The sequence below is a fragment of the Cololabis saira genome, chromosome 14 (assembly GCF_033807715.1).
Source record: "Cololabis saira isolate AMF1-May2022 chromosome 14, fColSai1.1, whole genome shotgun sequence".
In the NCBI taxonomy this organism is placed as follows: Eukaryota; Metazoa; Chordata; class Actinopteri; order Beloniformes; family Belonidae; genus Cololabis; species Cololabis saira.
The window spans coordinates 14,623,008-14,643,717 of record NC_084600.1 but is presented as its reverse complement, the minus strand read 5'-3'; the positions used below and the strand labels follow the sequence as shown (position 1 = coordinate 14,643,717).

Genomic DNA, 20,710 nt, shown 5'->3' with positions numbered 1-20,710 from the left:
GGAAACTCAGAGGTTTTCACTGTTCAGTCACCTGAGATAATCCATCTTTGAGGCTCGCCGTCACTAAAACACTGGAACTGCTAAACCATGTTCCTCATCAATCAGTCAGTACAATTACTGCAGAAAACCCAAACAGGAAAGAAGATTGAAAGAGGCAATAATAACGTGTAGCGTGAGTTGAGACAGCCAATGCCGTGTGTTAATAAGCAGAAGCCAGACCCTTACGTGGTATATTGCAGCATCAACACTCCCACTCTGTGAATAGTAACTATGGTAAAAGTTGCATACCCCAAAAAAAGGTTACATTCCATATATAATATTATTTATAATAATATAGTAACCTTTAGTGAACAGTAAGGTGGCGGCGGGGGGTGAGATGCAGCGAAGGAGACAGGTCGGGACTCAAAGCGGGCTCGGCTGCAATGAGCCGCTCCCTCGCTGTTTTGTTTGATGCGGTGAAATAATTTGTTCCTTAAGAAGCAAAGTAACGTCTTCGCTGCAAACACATGATGTTGTGAGTTTGGGGTTTTGATCTCAAGCCTTTTTTAGTTTCATCTCAGACTTTTTCTTCCGTCATCGTGTTTGTTTTAAGCTGCTATCAGGTTTGCAGGACCCAAGCGCAGCAGATCAGGCAGGAACAATAACAACAGACTCCTTTCTTTTAAACCAAGGGAAGACAAGAAAGCAGAACAATGTAGAGACACAGGGGCGGACAAGACACAGGTGTGTATAGGGCCCCTTGCACATCTGGAATTAACATGTGTCCCTAGAAATCTGGTCACTAGTGGCTCGTTTTTAGTACAAGTGTTGACAGCTGACATGAATTTGTACCCAAATACATCTTCAGTGATCAGAGTTGACCTTCAGCGACCTCTCGTTGTAAAAACAAGTTCATTTCCACTTGGGAACGCCAAATCTGCGGTTATTTTTAACAGCCAAAGGCAGTAGCTGGAAATATCTAAGCTTTACTCCCAGTGCTTTAAGTGCTGGTACTCCCCCTGACCTGCTGTCCATCATACAAATATGGGACAAAAACATGAGTGATACAGTCTGTCTGTCTGTCAGTCTGTCTGTCATTTTATTGTACAGAAATGACAAAGAACAAAACCAGTCCTAAATCAAATCCAGGTGAGCCATGTTTATTAACTTTAACCTTCATGGTGTTCACATGGAAAATATCATTGAAAAAGTAAAAATATAAAGTAAAAGCACCTCAAAAACATGAAGAAATTAAAATATATTTATATAAAATAAAATATATTTCTTCTGTAAATTAGATTTATTTTCAGTATTAGAGCCTGGCTTGTGAAAACTCCACTTGATTAATATAATTTAACCTTTTACCTCAAAATATGTCTTGAAAAACTCAACAGCAGCCATCCACAGAGTCTCTGCAGAAACATGCTGGACATCAAACTGTCCATGGTCACAGTTCCTCTCAGCCCAAACACCTACGCCCACTTGTATACACAAGGGTATATGTACAGTATGTATATATATATATATATATATATATATATATATATATATATATACACATATATATATATATATATATATATATATATATATATATATATATATATATATATATATATATATATATATATATATATATATATATATATAAAACCAACAACAAACCGGACTGTGTCATAACCAGGACAGTGCAATAACTTTGTGCAATATTACATGGCACTTATTTCTTTTCTATCCATAAAATTCTATTTTATGGCACTGCATTGCACTTTTTATTTTTATTTTTAATTCTTATTTTTATTTTTTATCTCTATTTTTTATTCTTTTTAATCTTTTTATCTTTATATGGGTGTTTGGTTTTTGGGGTGTTTGATTTGTACATGACAGTGCTGAGTGAGTGAGATGGAGACCCAAAGGGATTAATAAAGTCGTCTGAATCTGAAAAAAAATAAAATATATATATATTTTTTTTTTAATGAACAAAAAGGTCAAAGCTGGGAAAAGTCCCAGTACACTGAGGGGGAGCCGGCCCACTTAAAGCACTGATTACTCCCAAACTTTAGTCAACAAAGGATATGTACAATAAAAATCAGTGTGTATAGTTGGAAAGATCCATCACCAACACAAGGGAGAAATTCGGATGACAGAGAGCTTTATTGTGGTCATCCGGAAAGAAAATCAAATGAGTTTTCTCCTAAACCAACAACTTTAATGAGGTGGTGCCTAAATTCATCCCAGAATACGTCTGTGTAAGAGGACAAGGAGAACAAGGACGCACATGTCCGAGACAACCTTCAAATGTGACCGGAGGGACTGGATTTGAATCCATCTCATGGTCTGGGGGGGGTTCTACAGTTAACCCACTTTATGGTGCAGCTTGCATTATCACCACCTGTATTTTTATTTTATCATTATTTTTGATCTATTGTAACAATTCTAAGCATTTAACTGTTACCTGAAAGATGTATTAATTTATTTTGTTGAGATCATATTTATAACCTCAAATAAAGCTAACCACTGCATTAGTGTGTGTGCATGTGTGTGTGTGTTGCATCCATGCATTTGCAACAAGCCAGTTGCTGTTAGAAGATAGATAGAGATAACTAACTGTATTTTATTTGGCTGACTCGCTAATGCGCCACCTTTTCTCAACCTGCTGCATCCATTTCGATTTCAGATAGAGATCTTCCTGCAGAAATCCCCAGTAGACTCCGAGGCTCTGTGCTGCATACATGCTGTATGCTTGGCAAGAGTCATAATGATGGAGAGGTAAGTTCGAGAGTGAAGGCAGAACAAAGCCATGGGGAGATAGATGACTATAATAGCAGCATCCTCCACACATGTGCAGAATAATCCTCACTGAGCTCCTATCGCACCGAACAGCAACGGGTGACCATTTCACAGGAGTGAAAGAGGGTGCTGTCTTTCTTCATCATTCTCAAGCATCTCTATTGTGCGCAGCTTGTTATTAACTCTGTACTTTGGTAAGAAAATTTCTCACAGCCAGAACCAAAAGAACTGGGATGTTGTGTAAAAACGTAAATAAAATCAGAATACAACGACTTGCAAATCTCATAAACCCATATTTTATTCCCCGGAGAAAAAAAAAACGCATATCAGGTCTTTAAACTGATGCATTTTTGCCATTTCATGGAAAATATTAGCTTATTTGGAATTAGATGGCAGCAACACATCTGTTGGTGGAACAGGAGCAACAAGAGGCCGGGGGTCATTGGCACTGATCTAAAAACACTAGAGGAGCATTTAACGTCTAATTAGGTTAATGGGCAACATATCAGTGTAAAAGAGGCATTTCAGTAAAGATGGGTAGAGAGCCACCAAACTGTTTGAGCAAAATATTCTCCAGATTAATTAAAATTTGAAATTTGTTTTGGAAACCACGGACAATTTGGAGACGACAGAGGAGAGGGAGCATCCAGCCTGTTATCAGGAACAAACGCCTGAGCCGTTGCCGTTGGCGGTACGGGATCGCATTAGTGCCTATAGCTTGGCTGCTTCCACATCTGGAAAAGGCACCAATAATGCTGAAAAGTACATAGAGGTGCTCCCATCCAGACAGCATCTCATTCATGGAAGGCCTTGGGTATTTCAGCAAAGCAATACTAAATGCTAAATCCATCACAAAACCAAGACTCGGGGGGCTGAACTGACATTTGGAGCATCATGAAATGAAAAATCTGTTGAGCGGCTATAATCCTGGTTGTCAAATGTTCTTCCAGTTGTTTTAACTGGTTGTTGTTACTTTTCGAGCCCTTTGTTACCCCTGTTCCCCACTTTTTTCTTTTTTCAGATGTCTTCCTGCCATCGAATTAAAAAATGAGCTCATCTTCTCCATGAAATGGAAAAATGTCCCAGTTTCCGCAGTTTCCTATTGGGAATAAAATATTTTTCGGTTTATTGCATTCTGTTTGTAGTGATGTTTTACACAGTATCACAACTGGGGTTGTAAATAATATGCTGATGTTTTAGTGTCTGGATTCCACTTCTCTTGGTTTATTAGCAACTTTTAATCTGCTGTCACATTTTTATCAACAGGATTCCTCACAATCCTTGTTTTATTGCTGACATAAGATCCAGAAAGATGACGATGAAGGTGGAACAAATGACTATGAGGTGTCAACGGAGGTTAAGAATAACTATTAGATATCAATAACCAATTTCATGGAGCACAATCCCATAGGCAGAAGTTCAGGGAGGGGGACAAAGTCTGTGCTCACACTGCCAGCCCAAACCTGATGTCTATCCGGATCTATTCGTTTCTTTGTATGCGGGTTACCATAGCAACCATCAGCAAGTACAGATCTGATCACTAGCAATATCCAATGCCTGGTACGTCCGTCAGAAAAACGGCATTGTGGTTGCATATGCATATGCATCATCGTTTTCTTAAAGGGGACCTATTATGAAAAAACAAGTTTTTTCTTGCTTTAACATCTATAAAGTGGTCTCCCCTCAGCCTGCCAACTCAGAGAAGGAGGAAAGCAACCGTATTCTGCAGTGTCTGTACAGCCGCCCGGATGAGCCGTCCAGTGTGATGTGGATCTACGAGCCGTTCAGATTCTGCTCACTTTCGTTACGTAACCAAAATGCAAACCACGCCCACAACTAAACACCATGTCCTAACTGCATGCGAAGGTCCGACTATCGTAGCACTGCGTGACATCAGACGCTCTCTGTCCATCTCCCTCCAGCAGCTGCCACTTCATTTTGTAGTGAAATGAGGAGGAATCATAGAGTTAACTTCTCATTTCAACTAACTGGATCAGTCGTTCCTCATCCGTGACTGTTTCCTACAGCGCTTTCAACCGGCTTTCAACGCGAGGGACGGGAAGAAAAATAGAAGCAGGACGTCCGACAAATGTTCAGCTCAAAACGGCGCGCAGCGCTGCGGCCAGTTAGGACAGTCCAATAGAAAATAAAGCAATGGAATTGATTTTGTTGCTGACGCTCGCTCGCATCGCATGCAGTTAGGACACGGTGTAACTCCGCCGGCCGGAGCTTCCGCCATTTTTTCGTAGGGGTGTATCGCGTCATTCAGGCAGCCAATCAGCACAGTGCCTCATTATCATAGCCCCGCCCACTCAGAATCCCACATAGATAATGAGGTGAGAGAATGGGAAGATAAAGACATGGCTCAGAGGCTGAATTTCTAATTTATTTAGCAAAAACAATCAAAAGCTTGTTTTTAAGACATTCAAGGCCTGTTTAAAATAGGTATTGTGCCATAATAAAGGTCCCCTTTAAATATCCTTCTTCCTTCTTCAAATAGGAAAGACATTTTTCAGAGGCTTGAAATAGTAATTCATTATTATTATAAAAAACACATATTCCATTCAAACTCAAAACTGCTTCAAGTCCTGTCTTTGATTCTTAATGAACTCCGACACTCAACTTACCAACTAACAACAAACCAGGGGTCGTCACAACTCTGGGAGGTTCCTTTAAATGAGAAACAAATCTAAACAAAATCACACGCCGCTCAATGGGAATCGATCGGTGCTATAGTGATATTGTAAATGTTCATAACTGTCAATTAATCTATTTAATCTGAGGCAAGTTCAAACAAATGGCACCTTTAAGACTTCCCTGAGTACTTGTGAATGCAGGGATGAGAAATGCACTTGGCTATAATGTGACTGAGCTGCAATTATCTCACGCAAGCCAGGGCCACGATGTCAGCTCCTCTTATGCAGAGGTATACCATAAGCCTTCCTGACACTTTCTGATTCAAGTGGAAATGCAGCTCACACGCAGCGGACCCGTGCTGTCCTGTGTTTCATTAAGAAAACTGCTGCTATAATTGTCAACGACTCTCTTCTGACCCACACTGACATCAGGACGGAGCTCCCTCCTCGTTTGGCCGCTGGCTTTGGCAGCTCATCCTCAAAGTGGACAAATACACAAACGCACAAATCTCTTTAAGACTGCGGTTACCCATTCATGCATTAAATCTTTCCATCTCTTTGTTGAGCGTGCTTATTTTTGAACATTAAGCTCTTTCTAGTTTTGCTCAGACATCACGTTTCGTATTTATTAATAATTCATAATCCGAACATCTATTTTTGATATCAAAAGTTTGTTTGCACGGCTTTTGCATAAAAGTCACATTCTCTCGACTGATTAAAGAGATCTTACGGACATTTAAACAAACTTTCTCACGTCCTCTCGTATTTCTTAGATACACTAGTTCGGTGCAACAGAGAGGCTGTTTGATAGTAACTAGCCATCCAGTTCAAGATCATGCATCAGGTTCTTTTCTTTTATAACTATTTATATTAGCCATGATTTATTGCAACTGTTTGAGCTGCAGCCCTAAAGTGTGGTTGGAGAGATGAAATGAACGGGGTGGAGCTAATGCAGCAGCGTTTACGTAGGCAATGGCTTGCAATGCAAGATAGGAAGAATACAAAGTTTAGATTAAAGATGCATAACATCACCCTTTTAAAAGGCTACAAGCATCTCTGCAAGGATAATTACACCGCTCAAGATATAATCCAGAAGTCGGGGGGGGCAGTGACAGCTCACCTGTAGAAGTAGGAGCAGCCTCGCACCGTATTGTGACTGAAATATTCCTGGGTTTTCTCGTTGCCAAAGTCCTCCAGAGGGTCCGCCCACAGCAGGTCACACATGGGCCCAAACGCCGGCGGCTCTTTGAACCGATCCAACTTCACACGATGAAGCACAAATCCAAGTTAGTTTGAGTACGCGTACAATAGGCCTGTGTTGAAAAGATCGATTCTCCGATTTTAAATCGATTCTCATATTAATTCCTAAAAATCGATTCATATGTCTAAAGATCGATTTAAGAAAAAAAAAAAAAAATTACATTACAACTTTTGGTACTTTTTTGTTTATGCCCAAAAAAGGAATATTTTGTTGGACACGAGAATAACTGGTGCCATATTTTTGTCTTTAAATATGTTTAAAGGTATGAAAACATTAAAGTTTTCAGTTATAATTGCATACATTGTATATATTTCTTTACTTTATATACTGTCTTGGGGTTACATTTGCATAAATCTTAAAAACCAAATTCTCATAAATGGGGAAAAAATAAAAGCGATTTCTTTCGTCCTCTGATTGCTGCCCTGGATCTGTTTGATAATTCTGACCCACATGTTTCTGAAAGCAGTTCTATCAGCATTCTGGGAGCAGATTGGTCCTTACAGCATCATTAGCTGCCAATACTTGCTGTTGAATCTCAATATAATACTAGTATTAATATGTTGCATAACTACACAGTCATATAATTCATGCAACAGCTGAAAAAACAGTTTTATTAACAGTAACATTAATCAATATCGGATCGAATCGAATCGGATCGAATCGTGATAATCGATTCTGAATCTTAAGAATCGGAATCGAATCGATTCTTGATATTTGAATCGATCCCCAGCCCTAGCGTACAATGCAGAGTAGTGAATGGTGGCGCTCTTACCTTTTTAATGTCGTCTAAGGTTTGTATTTCCGGTGACAGTCCACCGTGTACACACAGAAACTGCTGGTTCATGAGTGCAGCCAGAGGAAGGCAGTCAAACGCGTCCATACACGAGTCGTACACCTGCTCTGAGTACTTGATTTTACCTGAGAAGACAGACGTGTAGTCAGCTGCACACTCTGCATGACATGATAGAGCAGCTATTTGCATTTAAAATTAATTTAACAAAAAAAACAAAAAACATCACAAGCAAATAAATGTCAACTGAAACGTCTGTAAGTATAAACCATGCTGCTTTTATTCATGTAAAAATTAAGAAATTGCAATATTTAAAAAGTAAAATAACCACAGAATATAATCTATAATCGATAGAACAGGTAATAAAGTTACTGATTTAGTATTCTGCTGCAAAAATGCACCAACTGCATCTTTGACCATTATGATTTCTGTATTTTCTCAAAGGTCCGACCTGCCAGATTTGATTTAGGCCGATTTTTCTTTGCTTCCTCCAGACCTCATTCAGGTGCAAACAGTATCTTTATCAGCGATGAGATACAGCGGAGGCTGCAGGCTCTCCTCCTCTGAACCCTTCTGTGATGCTCTTTCACGTGTGGGATTAAGATCGTGACCTCAACTGTTTCAGATTCAGTTCAACTTCGACAACATTCACCCACATCCACGTTGTCTACCTCCTGTATGCATGTGTCCATGGAAGTGCTTCGTTTTAAATGCTACAATTTAAATTATTCAACAATTCACGCCCCCCCTTTTTTATTCTGACAGAACACCTTTTTAAATATGATAACAAACCAAGCTGCAGTGCTTCTACACACTACCAAACGCACTAGAGGCAACACACACCTTCAGCAAGAGAGAAAATGATGGAAAAAAAAAACAAATAAAAAACTAAATCAACATGTGAAACACATGCAGGTACTTACATTCTTGTTTGAAGGTGAAATATTCTGTCAAATGTCTACATTCATGATTTCCACGAAGTAAAAATAGTGTCTTTGGATAGAGGATTTTCAGCGACCAAAGGTATAAAACACACTGTCAACACAAAAACACAAACATAGTGTTACTCAGATTTGATTTCACCATTAGTTTCTACTGAAGAGGAAAAAAATTACTTTTTTCAGAAACCTGAAACAAACAAAAAGATTTTAGGGAGGATTTTTTTTTCAATTTCTAAAAAAAAGTCAGAATTCTGAGAAAAAAGTCAGAATTTCCTTGAATTATGACTTTTTTTTCAAAAACCTTAAACAAACAAAACATTTTTAGGGAGAATTTTTTTTTCATTTATAGTTAGAATTCTGAGAAAAAATTTGGAATTGTGAGTTTAATCTTAAAATTCTAAAAAAAAAATACTTTTTTTACTCAGAATTAAAAAAAATGTTCTTCAGTAGCCCTAATCTTCTTCCATAAGTTTCCCTCTATATAAATAAATAAATATATATATATATATATATATATATATATATATATATTTAATGATATATTAAAATATTGAACTCACCTCAATACTGAAGTAGCCACGGTCGACGTAGTCCCCGAGGAACAGGTACCGCGTTGTGGCTGGAGATCCTCCCACTTCAAACAGCTTCATGAGATCAAAGAACTGCCCGTGGATGTCCCCACACACTAGCAGACAACGGGACAGCAGATTTACACATTTAGGAAAAAGCCAGCTGAATAGCTGTGTCCTGTGTGCGTGTCCACACCAGTGCCTTCTTTAATGCACTCTGTTATTGTTTTTAAGTTATTTTCTGGGGGAGATGCGGCCGTGTGGGAAGGGACGATGGCGTCCGCCCATTAAAAGGAGGTGTGGACACATGAGTTCTGCCAAAAATAAAACTATAATGGATTATTCACATGCAATTTACTTAACTCTCATCATGGACGGTGAGAAAGATTTATATTAATAATAAATGCTAATGGTGAGACTTTAGCAGGAATGGTTTTTTCCTCTTCTTTGGGCTTTTATGGGGTTGCCCCAGCGGATCATCTGTTTCAATCTTCCACATCCTCATCTGCTGCCTTAAAATGCCGTGAAATCCACCAGCTTCTCACAAACGGCAGCTACTTTTCGGAACATGGCTTTCTCTTTTCTCAGATCTTCACTGTGATTCAGCTTCTGTGGTTGCTGCAGCTCCGGACCATCTTCCTCCACGCCTCCTTCCCTGTCCAAGATGTTTGTTGAACAATCTAGTTAAGCACTACACTCCCTGCTTCATGTCCCACTTATTGATCCGGCATAGGTTTTCCATCGGATGCCCTTCCTGACATAGCTGTACCCATTTATCCGGGCTCGGGCCCGGCGCTATCAGAACACCGGCTTGTGACGCTTTCGGTTCAAGCAGCAAAAGAATGCTGGCAGAAATGTACAGATCGATGTAAATGGTATTGAACCAGCTGAAATGTTCACTGTGTTAATGACGGAGGAAGCTCGTTTCTAAAGCTGGAGGAGAACTTTACTTTCACAGATCGAGACAAAGCGGAAAACAAAACCCAAAGTTGTAGCCAGCTGCTGGGCCTTCGGTGTTTATTTTGCACATGCAGGACACACCATCTAAAAGTTCAGCTATTACCTGAAGCAAGCCAACAAGTCAATTAAGGACAAAAACCAAGTTAAAAGAGAAGCATCTTCATGAGATTGAAAACTGCAGCTACAGACTCGTACAACCTGGATAACCGACGTTCTACACCAACTCCACTGGCTTCCCATTAAACACTGTATCAACTACAAAATCCTCCTCGTGACAGTCAAGGCCATCCATAACCTCCCTCATACCTCCCTGCCCTCCTGTGCATCAATATCCCCACCCGGTCTCTGAGATCGGCCTCCTCCATCAGCCTGACTGTCCACCATGGGGTCGAGAGCCTTCAGCCACCCTGCCCCCCGTCTCCTGAACTCTCTGCCGTCTGACATCAGGAATACTGACTGTTTCAGTTTTTAAGACTGATCTCAAAACCTACCTGCAATAACTGTATTTTATGTTCTGCTGCAAACTCTGCTGTTTTCTGTTGTTTTTTTTATATTTTGATTGTTGTATGGCGACTTTGAGTGCCATAAAAGGTGCCTGACAAATAAAATACATTATTATTATTATTATTATTATTTTTTTTTTTATTATCATTATCATTATTATTATTATTATTATTATTATTATTATTATTATTATTATTATTATTATTATTATTATTATTATTATTATTATCATCATTATTTATCTTGTTCAGGAGCAAAAGCCCCCAGGTCTCAGAAAAACATGAAATATTGTCATCACTTATTTATCAAATGCTAGAATGTAATTACTGAATTTGACTTGAAAAAGTACTTCAGAAGATCAGGAGGTTCTAGGGTCAAAAGGTGAAGGAAGTGAAAATTCAGATTTCTGACCACAAATTAGAAAGACAAACAACAAAGACGGTAATGAGACTGAATGCAGATGCTCCAGTGCTAGTGGTTGTTTTGTTTTTATTACTTTAGTTGGACTTTAGTGGCCTTCATGTGAAAGTTCTGGGACAGGAAAGTGAGCCGAAAGAGGGAAAAGAGGTGCATAAAGTAGCATGGACTCAAACCTGGTCATACTGTAACACAGACTTCAGTCTCACCTATCTAAATGTATGCTTTTTAGAAAAAAGAAATTATCATTGTAGATTATTCTGCCCTCTGTGCAAAGTTTTTATCTGAGATTTCCCCCATTGGAGATGTAGGCCAGTTAATTAGCCAAAGTTTTTCCTCCCTATTTTCACTTCTTTTATTTTGCTGAGTCCTCAAATATCCTAAATTCCGTCAGAAGACTTCACCTTGCAGAGTCAGCATATCGGTGGAAGAGGCACAAAGTTAGGAAATAACATTTCTGCATGAGCATACTCCTGCAGAGGGACTATGGATTTCATTTGCGAGGCCCAGGATTGTATCCAATAAAACACATTTTCTCAGCAGCTTTGGTACTTTTTTCTTTTTTAGATCAGAAACGAACAACCTCCACATTACCGAGTCTCACATACGCCATCAAATCAATCTGCTCTGTTCCTTTTTTTTGTTTTTTTTTTAACAAGCTGCAAAAATACTCCGGCATGATCGCGCCAGTGATAATGTCCAAATACTTGGTGATTTTGTCATTTTGATTAAAAAACAATTCGTTTTCTATTAAAAGATCCCACCATCCAAAACATCCACACTGATACAAATATTGTGCTTGATCTACTTAAAAAAATAAGTCAACTTTTTGCATGAGATTATTATGTAGATCAAGAAAGACTAGTCTTTGTTTAAACTACTTTTTTTTGTATGTAAATAATGCCTTTTGCAAGTACAGTCAACTTAATTGTGTTAAGTTTACTTTATTTATCAAAATTAAGTTGACTTTACTTGCAAAAATTGGAAATGAATTTTGTACATACTGAAAATGAAGTAGTTTATACAAAGACTATTCTTTCTTGATCTACATAAAAAATGTTCTAAAGTAGATCAAGCAAGATATTTTTTACTGTGGTGTTCTACTTAAACAAATAAAGCATGTTTCATCTAAACGTTGGTCAATCTGCCCAATAGATTAAAATTGTTAAAGGAAAGGTAAATACAACAAGATCATTGCTTGTTGTTTGTGTGTAAATGAAAAGATTGCCTGGGATTCACATAAATACTGCTTGTTAAGGAAAAAATGCACAATGTCTTGTTTTTTGAACAAAAGCAGATTAAGTTCAAAACTAGATGTATTCATGTAAAGCAACAAACTTCATTTTTAATTATTAATATCACAGATTCAAATATATTATATTTACATGCGCTTAGATTTATTTTTTTCACTGCAGGCATCGCTTCACTGAGGGGCCAGGCTTTGTTGAGCGCACCTTATCACGTTAAGGCTGATTTATGGTACCGCGTTACACCAACGCAGAAGCTACGGCGTAGGTTACGCGGAGACGCGCACCGTACCCTACGGCGTAGGCTCTGCGTCGATTTAACGCAGAACCATAATTCAGGCTTTATTCTGTCTGGGGCCACAGGTTCTCGTCACACCCCCGTGTCCCCGGCCTCGCAGGGTCGCTCAGGTAGATGCTCTCGGGCTGTTTCATCCAGCCTCTGCAGGTGTCACCTGTGCTGTGCTGTATTCCGCCCCCTTTACGCTCGGCGCTGCTGTAAAACAACCCCGTCCTCCTCCCCTCGTTACTGCCGCGGCAGGAGCTGCCAACAAACTGCAGCACAAGCGCTAAAGGTGTAATCCGAGCGCTGTCCTACTTCGCAGCCACTCTCCCACGTACCATACTGTATGGAAATGGATCCGTGCACGAACATCCACGCCAATACTAAGCGCGCCTGCGCGCACTCGCGCCGCCGCGGCGACAGCGAGGCCGAGCGCCTTGACTGTGTTGTTTGTAAACACTGACACGAGAACCAGCCATCCTGACGGCCCTTGTTCTGCCAATTTCTGCTGCTTTGTCAAAAAATGCTACCTAATGGTTTTCTACCTTTGTAGAGCTACAATTTTACTGTGTTTTACTCCCTAAACCACTTCCTTCCCCCCCAAATGGTCCGTGTCGCTTGCCAGGCCGTCATTATAAGAATGTGTTCTTATGCTGCGTTCCATTTACCTCGGAAGTCGGAACTCAGAACTGGGAATGACGTCACAGCCGAGTTATCAGCGTTCCAGTTAAAAAGTAGGTAAACAAGTTTGCGTTCCAGTTGAAAATTCCGACTGGGAACTGGGAAATCCTCACTTCCGAGGACAAATGGAACGCAGCATTAATGACCTGCCTGAATGAATATCAAATAAAGCCATAGAAATATATATTTTTTTCCTCTTTATCGTATAATGTTCACAAAGTGTAATGCAATTCACGTCATGGGTAGTGTATTTTGAAGGATAAAATACTCAACATCCCATATTATCAATTTTACATCGTGCAAGAAATGATGCACGTCGCAATCAAACTTTGAAAATCGGCTGTGCGCATGCGCAGAACCACAAATTAGCATTTCTCAGCAGGTAGCAAGGATTGGCAGAACACCCCTGGTGCGTTCCCTAGACGTGTAAGTCCTGTTTTACGCGTAATAAGGACGCTTAACGCAGCTGTGGAAGAAGTGTAAGACATGAATAATAATGGAGGTACTTTGAGCAATTGGATTTGCAGATCTGAAGGTAATGAGATATTTCTCTGGTCTTTGGCTGTAAGCCCTCTGTCATCTGCCTCTGAGAAATGAGAAGCTTTCACCTCCGAGTGCTGGAGGAGTCTCGAGCCCCCCCGGGGGGATATATACTTTTCCACAGTGAACACTATGGCTATAGAGTGCAAACCTACATCTCATTTCCTTGCTGCCTTCAATTTTTCATCATCATCTCTCTCTGTCTCCTTCTCTCCTACTCATCCTCCATCTCCTCTCGCTTCTCCGTCTCCCCTATCAGCTCCACAGTGGCCTTCGCCCACTCAAAGCTTAGAGCAATGTGAGTGGGAGACTGCTTGTGTGACTAAAGCAATCAAACGCACACATGCGCACACGGACACAGGCGCACACACACAAACACCACCGTGGAATACATGCATGCAGGCTGCGTTAAAATTCAGACACTAGCTGAGCTTGTGGAGATGGTGGAGATACCAAACCGACGATGCTCGGTTCATCGCTCATCGTTGAAACACGGACCGTGAGGCCGCTCCCCAAACCATCCGTCTATCACCTCCGTGCTGCTAAACTTACTGGCAGTTGTCACATTTAAGCTGAAAGGATGGTAATGCATACTAGTAAATAAATGCATTTTTTATATCATATATGACTTTTGATACTAAAAAAATAAAAGCAAAGGGAAACAAAGCATCAACCTAGTTTCCAAACTGAGCGTTTACAGCTTAAAGCTCTTTTTCTGGCACTAACCAGGCAGCTCTGGCTACTCAGGACGGCACTTGTCCTGGTGATGAAGCTACAGCTTCTGTTACCTGCATGAAGGTGCACAACCACATCGTGGTCATGCATGTAGTTCCTTTGCTGCTAAATTATGCCTGAATCATTCTCCATCTTCATGAGAGGACTCCCACCGTGTTGGTAAAACTCATAACCTTCACATTATTACACTTTTTTAAGACTTGACTTTTTAATTGAAGAACACAACCTTTGGACCTGTTGCAGGAATCCTATACCGAGATAGTTCAGACCTTTCATGCCATTTCAAGCTTGTTTTTCACTTCTGCCGTGAAATAAGATCAAGTACCAACAACGACTGTAATAAATAATAAATAATTTCTGGGCTTTATCTCTGGCGTTAGGACACTTGACCCTGAACTGAAGGACGGATTCCTGAGAACAATCTAATGAATTCCTAGTGTCTCGTGTTGATAAAAGGACCTGTATCCTTCAAGGGGGGGGTTTCTGGGGTTATCTCATAGAATCAGTGCAGGAGTGGACGCAGCGTTGACCTGCTCACTGTTAAAGTCGCAGCTGAGTAGAAAATATGAACAAGTTAAATGCAAACTGGCTAAAAAAAAAAACAATAATACAATGTATAACTACTTATTTATTGTATAATTAAAATGTGAAGGATAAAGATACTACGTAATACTTCCTTGATTAGAACATCCCATATGGAGTAATACATATCTGTTACATGCCATAAATTAAATTAAAACTAAATGTTAACAACTACAGGATTCATTTAAGTTTAGTTCATGCAGAAAGAACTGTAACATACTCTTATATTTGCCGTATAAGTCTTAGTTGTTTATTTGGAAGCAGAGGAACTTGAGGAACTTGAGGAAAAAGCTCGCACACCCACATCTCTTGGCTGTTCAGCATCTTCTTACTCATCCATAGCGTTGAATTTCAAAGCCTAAAATCCACTCTGCTTTGTTTCACCCAATGCTTTATATCTGAGAAAAATGTGTAATTATCTTCAAAAGAATATCTCCAATCCAGTGCAGTTTATGTGCCAGTGAAAACGCTGACATGTACGACTGCTACTGCGAGATGGAAGGTCCCTGAAGGCCTCACAAGGCCTTGCAGGACAGCTGTAACTTTGACAAGACGGCTTTTTATCAGGCTGAATGCCTAGAATAAAATCCTGCACCGCCTGCAGCATCCAGTCTTTTGAAAATGTCAAAAACATTGTTTGATAGCATATTAAATTCACCATCGTCGCATCACACCCCTTTATGACATAAGTAAAAATGATTAGCTTTCGGTTAAATTTGCCAGAATATCCAACAACGAGAGAATAAAAAGTTCTCTGTACATTTCTTCAGAGCACAGAATCAACAAGTCCAGAGTATTTACTTGTTCTGCTTGAGAATGAATACCTGTGACTGGTGCTTCGATTTCTAGTATAGTTTTCTCCTGCCGCAGGATGGCTGCTCCCTCGTTGACGATTTTGAGGGCCACCGGCTCCTCCACGCGGCCCTCCTTGGTCAGGTGGGCCTTCAGGAGGTCCACGCGAGGTTTCCCTTCACAGTCAAACACTTCCTTCATCGTAAGGCGGTGGCTCAAGGGGAAGGGCACGGCTGAGGACAGAGCACAAACGCACTTCATTTAAGCAGTAGCTGCAGACTCCCAGTTCACTGAGATATCTATAGAGCCCTAATAATTAATTTCCATTATATATTAACAGAGATTTAATTTAATGAAACATTTTCATGTATAAATTTTGCAGTTTTAAAACCTGTTTCAGTAATCTGTTCCCTTCTTCGGGCCATGAAACTGCAGCAGGCACCTACCCACCAGACAGTCTGTGAAACTGTGATATCCGACCACAGATCATTATTCAGTGGTGGCAGTAAAGGTTATTCCCTTTTCTTTTTTATTCCTAAATCTGGGGCTGATCTCTGTGTGCTCGGGCTACAAGCTTTCGGGCCCCTGCGCTGACGTTAATCTAGAGATCATCTGGCTTAGCACAGAAAACTCTTTCTAAGTGTCTGCGCTGTGAATTATTCACAGAGAAGGAAATTAAGTCAGATGACGTCCAGTTGTAAAATCAAGGCTGTCAAAAAAAAAAGAACGAAAAAAAAAACTTGACATAATCACAGACGCACACACAGCATGTGTGCTTACAATCGGAGCATCTGTATTTCACGCAGGGATAAGGGACTGCTTGCTGGATTTGTGCAGTGCACATAACAAACAGAGCCACTTGGCAGCGCCTGATGAAGAAGAGGAGACAAAGGAAGAGTCTCAGAACTCAGGCTTAAACTCAACATGATCAAGATGCCGTTTAATGCTGGATGATGGACAGGAAGAATCTCAAAGTCGCTGCTCCAGGGATAATGAGGCAAACCCCAGCAAGTGTAGTTAATGGGACTGGAGTCTTTCACAGTCTGCAGTGTGTATCTGCGATGGTGATGTGTGCTCTGACACTTAAGCAGCAAGTACAAACCCGGCACCGTCAGAATAAAGAGGAAGCGAACGGGCCAATGAGGCAGAACAACACTGTGTGAAAAGTATCTGACATTTGGCAATTAAAGGTAACACGCTCCGGCCAACGGACGGATTATTATACCGTTTTAAAGGTGCAATGACCAACAGTTGACCTTTTGCAGACTGAGCTTCGGAAACAATTTGTAAAACCCACTAATGTCTACTGATGGGGAGCACATTCATATTAGAGTTAACTCATTAATTTGTAAAATATATGAAATATGCATGTCAGGAAAACCATTTAGAGTGAAATTCTGGATTTAACGGGGTTTCATCCATTGCTTTTCTATAACGCTGGATATCTTTAACGTGCACAACAGACAGCTTTTCAAATTTCCAGTCAGATTAGCAACAAATTTGAATGTATCTGAGGTCTGATTTCCTGCAAGCAGGTTCCTTTGAATGTAGATGTTTGACATTTGAGGGTTTGAGTGGTTCTCCTGCTTGGATTTGCATAAAATACATAAAATAAAAAAAACACCATCCACAGGGGGAAAGAAATCAACATTTTCCCTCTGAAGTCAGAGAAGGGCTGCAGCAGTGGAGAGCTGGCTTCGCAGCTGTGGAAGTGCTGCAAACAAAGGAATGCTCAGCGTTAACCTGAGGAAACATCTGTGGCCTTCGCGGGATTTCTCACTTTTACTGAACGATGTGAAATGCTTTAAAGCACGAAAATGCAGTAATTCCCCCTTTTTTGTATGAAATTATTGTTGCAGCTACTTTTTAAAATAGATTTTTATGAGGGTATCTGTAAAATGTACATTTCTATAGTCTTTTCCTCAACAGTGACAACGACAAAGAAATAAAAAAAAACCCATCTAGATTCCTCCCACATGATCTTCAGCTATGCATTAGAAAACAAACAAACACAGTGCCCAAGTACAGCACACTGATATAGATGTATGGTGCAGAGATGAAAAGCTGACTTCTGCTCAGCATCCGAGAACAGCTGAACTATGAAATACTGTATGTTGCCGGGCAACAGCAGCAGCAGATGACTGTTAGAGTACAGCCAGTGGCACCACGGAAAACTGCAATTTGCATTGGAGGCTCTGGCGGATACAGGAGTGCTCATACAGCTGAAATGTTCAGCTCACATCGAGCAGGCTGTGAATGAGGCTCAGACTGGGGTCCTTTACAGTCTCCACTATGAGGGGCTGAAAGAAATGGATGTGGTTAGTTTTAGTTGCTAACAAGCATCCCTGGGTTCTGTAGGGAAACTAAAGATGGCTTAATCTAACTACACTAACTATAGTAGGTTTTATAAAACGCCAAATGAACATACACACCCCCAGAGTCTTTCTCCACATCTCTAACAGCTACTGTATGATGGGTTTGCAGGATACTTGAGGTTTCACTTTGACCCCCCCTGACTACTGTTAATGTTTTTATTCTGTAAATAGTCTGTTAAACCTCATTGTTTTTTTTCTGAAGCTTGATTATTCATAACTTGTCTTTCCTGCCACTGCTGGATCATACATGCATGGAGGAAGGAGACCTGACATATCATGTCTCGGAGTAAAGAAACATCAAGCACAGGTGAACGTGTGCCCTCGTGCATCTTGACCCTCGTAGCATCCTGCAGCCTGCAAAGGCCAGCAGATGCTGTAGCTTTGTATGCTCCGTCAGGATAAAACAAGTCCAATGGAGAGGAACCTGATATGGTTTATGTCGGAGTTGTACGAGATTAAAAATAGAAGCTTGTAGTGTCGGTGTTTGGTACACGCGCCGCACACAATACCAGCAGGAAACGTCAGTATCGGCTTCAAAATCACCACTATCTTGATGGGTTCCTTTTGATCACCTGACGGTGCACGATTCAGTTTGTTATGGCTATTTTTTCACTTCCCAGCCCTCGGGGGATTGTCAAAAGGACTTAGCTGTTCAAAGTACAGAGTATGAGAATAGGAAAGCAGATGAAAGCCACAAAAGGAATATCCATATAACTGTCAGGCGATAATGAACCATATTTGCATAAATAAGAGCACCTGGGAAAAGGAAAAAAAAGGAGGATATGGTGATAGTATCATCCATTTTTTCAGGACAAAGACACTGAATAAACATAGTGAAATGGAATTAGAGGTGCAGGATATCTATCAAGCATTCAAAAATCATAACCTGAGGCAACGGGAACAGCTACAGTGCAACAAATACATAACACTTTGAGTGTTTCAAACTCAGAAATGCTTGGTGTTACATGATCATGTTATAAAAGCAAAAAAGGGAAAAAAATAACTGAGTCAGAGTCTTGGCTGTGTTGCCCTTACTGATATAAACCTTGTGTTTGACATATTTTTTGAATCCCTGATGAGACTTTGCCAGGAAATAACCACGAACATTTTCTTTTAGTTATGAATCCAGATACACAAATACATACGGTAACGTAATATTAGACCATCTCCTTTCCCTCAGCATGGATGTTATGAGCTTACAGGGAATAGAAGATGCAGCAATTAGATGCATTGTGTTGGCTTGTGTTGTGATGATGAGCTGATAGTATGATTATATGTGTCACCACGCACAATATGTCACCCTGTATACTGAAAGATCAGTCTGTAGAAAGAGACATCAGACGTGCATGTGTCTTACATCACGCTGGCAAAGTGCTCCACTAAGAATGAAGCAGGAGCGATTGTTAGGGTGATGAAAATGGCTGATTGTCTGATGTATCCGCTCACTTTAAACAAAGCCTATTATATTTGCTGTGCCTGCAGTCATTGTCACATAAGTGGACCTCACAATGCAGATTAGCCTGTGTTTCTCCAACTCTGGAGCCTAAAGGACAAAGTTGTTAATGCTGACTGAGCTGCTCAGCCATTATGGTAATACAGTGAGTAGATAGGTTGATGCACGGTGCTGTCTGGGAGCACAGTCACAAACCGAGCCAGGCCAAGTGAGTTGGCAACTGTGAGCACTCCATCATCTCACACAGGTCAGTTCCTTACAAACCCCCTTTTTTTTCCTAATCAAATTAAAACATGACTCATTCCTGGTCCAATTTACCCCCATTAAATGTCAATTTCCTGCCCTGTCCGTCCCTCCTCCACTCACTGGCCCCGTTAAAACGCATGAAATCCTGCTGCATCACTGCCCCATCTTCCGCCGCGGAGCTCGGCTATCTCTTCCCTCCCACTCCTCACGCCTGCCGGAGCCCTCGGACCGGCCGAGAGGAACCGGGGACACATCCAGTGAATAACCGAGAGGAGGGATGTGCAGCATCCGTGCAGCATCCTTGCGCCGGCTGCTGCATGTGCGCCTGCATGTTCTCCGCGGGGCCGCGCGGCGCACCAACCCGGATTGTTTATCAACATCAAAGCTTCAGCTGCTCACTATCATCACCGCCAGCGCAACTTCTCATCCGCATATACGCACCATGATCAACGAGGGGGGTAAAAGGAGGATAATAAGGGCCAATCTGCACCACTGGAGGTGTTATGTAATACAGAAGCGAGAAATGCAGCTGACTTACATTTGACCATCCGGTCGGTGGGGTTTAAGACGATGTCAGCGTTAGACATCTTCATGGGCAGTTGCTGTTCTCGAGGCTGAAGCGGGTTTCTCTCCTCTCCTGCAGGAGCTGATCTCTCTCTAATCTCGGCGGTTCTTGTCGGAAGGCGGCGGATGCTGTGGCATCACTCAGTTGATGCGCCCCCTCTCCGTGCGTCGGTGCTGCGCGCCGGGCAGGACTGCTGCTCCCCAGGCAGAGATGGATGGATGGACGGATGGATGGATGGATGGATGCTGGCTGCTGGAGGAGCTGCTTCTGCTGTGCTAAGCTGTTACTGTGGGGGAGGATGCGCTGAAAGAGAGAGAGAGAGAAGAGGAGGAGAGAGGGAGAAAGAGAGAGAGGGATGTGAACTATC

At 41.0% G+C, this 20,710-nt stretch overlaps 1 protein-coding gene across 2 annotated transcripts in view; it reads right to left on the bottom strand.

The window, feature by feature from the left end:
* ppp3ca (protein phosphatase 3, catalytic subunit, alpha isozyme) overlaps positions 1–20,710 on the bottom strand; it is a 33,063-nt gene extending 12,353 nt beyond the window's left edge. For both annotated transcript variants that reach the window (XM_061739817.1, XM_061739818.1), the window contains exons 1-6: positions 20,317–20,710; positions 15,737–15,937; positions 8,958–9,082; positions 8,380–8,491; positions 7,439–7,584; positions 6,526–6,665 (exon numbers count right to left, since the gene is read on the bottom strand). In XM_061739817.1, coding sequence (XP_061595801.1) covers positions 6,526–6,665; positions 7,439–7,584; positions 8,380–8,491; positions 8,958–9,082; positions 15,737–15,937; positions 20,317–20,371 — 779 coding nt within the window. In that variant the 5' untranslated portion in view covers positions 20,372–20,710. The remainder of the gene's footprint in view (positions 1–6,525; positions 6,666–7,438; positions 7,585–8,379; positions 8,492–8,957; positions 9,083–15,736; positions 15,938–20,316) is intronic.